Source organism: Crocuta crocuta, unplaced genomic scaffold (assembly GCF_008692635.1).
Source record: "Crocuta crocuta isolate KB4526 unplaced genomic scaffold, BGI_CrCroc_1.0 scaffold593, whole genome shotgun sequence".
NCBI classification, from domain to species: domain Eukaryota; kingdom Metazoa; phylum Chordata; class Mammalia; order Carnivora; family Hyaenidae; genus Crocuta; species Crocuta crocuta.
In genome coordinates this window covers 724538-728942 of record NW_027529544.1, presented here as the reverse complement: position 1 = coordinate 728942, position 4405 = coordinate 724538, and the positions used below count along the sequence as shown (strand labels likewise).

The window sequence follows — 4405 nt, the reverse complement described above, 5'->3', positions numbered from 1 at the left end:
TAGTTACTAGAGCAAATGCCACTCAAGGCCCAGAGGGTTAGCTGCAGCAGCTGATACCCTGTGCTGCTTTTTATAACTCTCCTCCCTAGCACCACGCTCTACATATGTCCCATTTCATCAGGTCACATCAACTTAGGTTGTGCCTAGTACTCCATCTTACACCAAACACATCACCATGTGAAATAGTCTGTGTTTCCTTACGATTTTTAGAAAAATAAAAATAAAAGTAAATTTCCTTAAAAATAAAGCAGAGGAAGTTTCCTGGTTCTTCATGTAAGCAGTGAGTTTGCCAATTTTTACAAATGAGCAGCCTCTTTCATTCCATAAAACGTTGGGTCTGTCAGCCATTAGCAAACTGTGAAATTACTAAGTTAAGAATGGAATATATAGTACAGACTTAAATTGTATATAGAGTTGTGAAATGAGGTTTTGGTGGTGGTGAGTCTACAGACTTTTGAAAATTATTTGCAAGGAGGCTAGCTGTCCATTTTTTAATAATAAGATTGGAGAGAAAAGGGGAATTCTATAAAGGATCTTTAAAATGTCAATACTTATTTAATGTATTATCTCTCATATACAATACACCATCTTGGACCTTTGGGACAAAAGGTCCAAAATCCGAATATCTTGGCTTTAAAGAGCTTACTATTTAGAAAGAATGTTAACTTTAAAATACAGACAGCCACCATTGCATTTATTGAGCACATACTCTGTGTCAGATATTGTGTCAAGTATTTTTATATACACTACATCAGGGATTGGCAAATTACAACCAGAGGGCCAAATCTGGTCCACCATCTGTTTTGATAAATAAAATTTTATTGAAACACAGGAACACTCAATGTTTGAGGATTGTCTCTGGCTGCTTTTGTGCTACAATGGTGGAGTTGAGTAGTTGTGACAGAGTTGAAACAGTCTGGCCTACAAAGCTGAAATACTTACTGTCTGGACCGTTACAGGAAATATTTGCTGGCCTCTCCTCTGTATCATGTATTCTCATAGAAAAATACTTAGAGATAGACTTAGTGTTTCCCATTTTATAATTAGGTAACTGAGGGTTACAGGCTATGTAGCTTAGTGAGTGGCAAAGTTTGTATTTGATTCTAGATTGTATGATTCAAAATATTATGTTCTTATGCTAAATCCATATACAGAAATAGCCAAAGTATGAGGCAGGAATAAATAAGAGACTTACAGATTCACAGGGAAACTGTTACTAGAGTTCAGAAAAGAGATATTATTTTGAGTTTGGGGTGATAAAGATCCTGAAGAAGATCATATTTGATCAAATGTAAAAGCAAAACTGAATCTCAGGATTTGTTACTCCAAAGCTCAGGCCAAGAAAAGAGATCAAGGTCACATGTTTAGTTAGAAGCAGATCTGAGATTAGAACCAGTTTTTCACTCACCCAGCCCAAAGTATACTGTCACTGACCATGCTGAACCATTGGATGTTTTTGTATGTGTGGAGAGTTTGTATGTTATTCTCAATGATTAATTGAACTAAAGGCTTGTAGTCCTTTTATTGAAGCAATCAAAACTACATGTATACAGGTGTTTACATGGTATCTACCCACCATCCTACCAAATATACTTTTGTTATGGAGAATCACACTTCTGAGACCATAGGACTCTCTGGCATTCTCACCAGTTTTAAAATTCAAATGATAATCAATTGACCACAAAAGTCAAATATTTATATACATGTTGCCCTCCAGAATCCGACAGCTCTAGGCCAGGAGAAAAATGGAGAAGTAAACAGGCGCAGCCAATGGAAGCTTACCTGATACTGTAGAGTACTTTGCCATTTTTTGAAATTCGAAGCAATTTGTTGTCAGTGGTGACATCATGGAAGTTGGCACCCTTCTCATTGGCAAAGAATAAATCTGGTTTCCAAATGGAGTCCAGCATGGATGGGTCCAAGTCCAGGGAATCATCAGGGTACTCACTGTATGCCAGCCGTGAATCATTCCACTGTTGTCTCAGAAAAATGTTCACTCGGTAGTCCTATAGAAACCCCATGTATAAGAGTTACTTATCACCCAGTCTGGCATAAGAAGTCCATCTACATTTCCCCCTCCATCTTCTCCCTGACTCTGTGCAGTATTGGTGTCCATATGAACCAGCCTGTATATATGTTGGTCAAAATAAACTACTCAGCTCTATTAGGAGGGGGAGCAGAGGGGAGAAAGAAAGAAGACTCAACCAAACCAGAACACTAATGGAGTAGGTTGACTTTGTTGAATTTTTTGTTTAAATTATTCATTCTGAGAGGAAATAATACTAACTCAACCTCATTTTTCCATGGAAAAAGGTAACCATGAGTAGAGAAGTCAGTCTGAAATGGCAGATTGTCAAAACTGATTGATTTTCCAAATCAGAAATGACCTGATCTCTATTCTCATTCTGCTCAGATGCCCTGGGCAGAAGGAAACCTACTCTTTAGTTTTGGTAGTGGAAATCTTATTATAAAACTTTGACATGATGGGACAATATTTTTAAAGTCATCTACATAAATATTGAGATGCTTCGTGTTGACAAGATAATTCCATCACACTACTTACTTTTAAAATTCTTAAATATTTTATCATTTATCTGAATGGGTTGTAGCTACAGTAGTTGACTTGATACTTCATCAATACAGAGATCTTTTTCATGTTTTCCTAATCTGGGCACCTTCAAAAAGGTGCTCCTCTCTATCAGAGACTCAGGTACACCTTGTCATTCCCACTTGATCCGGGAGTATACTTCCTTGCCAGTATATCAGTTTGGGGCAGTGACTTCTATCCTGGGGATTTCAACTCAAAGGTCTTTCAGTTCATGAAAATGGTTGCTTTGCTTCATAGAGCAGGCCCCAAAAGAGACATTAATGGTGTTTTGTAGCCAAGTGAGACTATGATTCAGAGCTAACAGTTGTCCACTCTTGACACTTATGGTCATTTAGAGTGATATATACCAGTTCCTTCTTGCTCTCTTTCCTTTTCCCTTTTTACCATTTGCTCCATCTCCACATCTTTGGCACCTGGATTTTTGGTCATTGTTTATTTTACTCTAATGGTGACCAACTTGTTCTGGTTTGCCAGAGAACCTCCCAGTTTTCCAGTTTTATTTCCCAAAGTCCCACGTTCAGTGGATCTACTCAGTCCCAGGCGGATGGTTGGTTACTCTACTAGGTACAGTGGAGACCACCTCAGGATGGTCACTATTGGTCCATTCCCTTAGGGCCAAAAGAAGAAAATCATACTAAGTTGTAAAGATTCAGGTATATGGAAAAGAACTTCAGTCCACTTCCTCCTACCTATTACTAAACTATCCAAATTCCTATGATATTTTTTTCAAATCCAGCCATCCTAATTATCAGGCTGATAGACTGTGTTGGAGGTGACAGGTCTTGGAAGTAGTGCCCAATGTAGGCTTAAAGAATGCTAATAATCAAATAGTTACTAATTTCTGAAAATCAGTCATCAAATCCCAGCTTATTTGGAAAGACTGAAATGTTAGAAGAAATAACCTTAAGGTTCTCCACTGTACAACAGATGAACTTTCCAACTTGGAAAATCTTATCAGCTGACTTTTATTTGGGATTTTACCAGGCGTGCACAGCAAATTCTCAAACCTAAGAGGGCACCATTGTGGGCCCAGTCAAGCTTCCATCTCATCCTGTTTGCTCACTGACTCCTCCTGTGCGTGAATCAAGAGAATGGCAGAACCTCAAAGTTATCACCATCACATATTTTTGGAATTGTTCCAAGGGACCAGAGGATTATAACTGGAAAGAGATTACCAGTTTGATGTTTCACTGGCAAAAGGAGTTACCAGAAGCTTTGGAATTTTGTGTGAATAAAGAGTGGGGATGTGTGATATGTGGAAAATAAAAAATGGTGCTATTGAAAATACAATAATCCAACTTACATATAAAGTATGCACTAGATACATCACCTGTGAGTTTTCCTTAAGGTTTCCTGAGGGGGGAAATGCAGCTTCTCTAGTGTTTGACATCTACCTCTGTTATATCCCTTAGAGTGAGAGCCAGTTATCATTNGAAGGTTTCAGTAGGAAACAGGAGAAAAGAGAAAGAATCTCTTCCCTCAGACAGTTCTGGAGGTAGAGAAACTCTAATATGAAAGGCAATGACAGCTAGAAATAATACAGGTGAATGGGTTAAATATCTTGGGCCATTGTGAAGCCAATTAGGGCCCCTCAGAAAGCAAGCATAGGATGGGAAAGGCCATGAGAAGCCAGGTAGACAGTATTGAGTAGAAAAATCACCAAGAGAACATCACTGCGATCCTCCCTTGGGCCTGAGAATGATTTAAAGCTGTATATTGAGAGAGTCTAGAGAATATTAGCGACATACAATATGAAAACATTGACCTTTGAAAAAATTCAGTATAAATTTTCACAGC

The 4405-nt window shown here is 38.3% G+C and overlaps 1 protein-coding gene across 2 annotated transcripts in view; it reads right to left on the bottom strand.

Annotated features, from left to right (window-relative positions):
* Nucleotides 1-4405, bottom strand: part of GLRA2 (glycine receptor alpha 2) — a 175750-nt gene that overhangs the window by 122497 nt on the left and 48848 nt on the right. For both annotated transcript variants that reach the window (XM_077761387.1, XM_077761388.1), the window contains exon 4: nucleotides 1783-2006. In XM_077761387.1, coding sequence (XP_077617513.1) covers nucleotides 1783-2006 — 224 coding nt within the window. The remainder of the gene's footprint in view (nucleotides 1-1782; nucleotides 2007-4405) is intronic.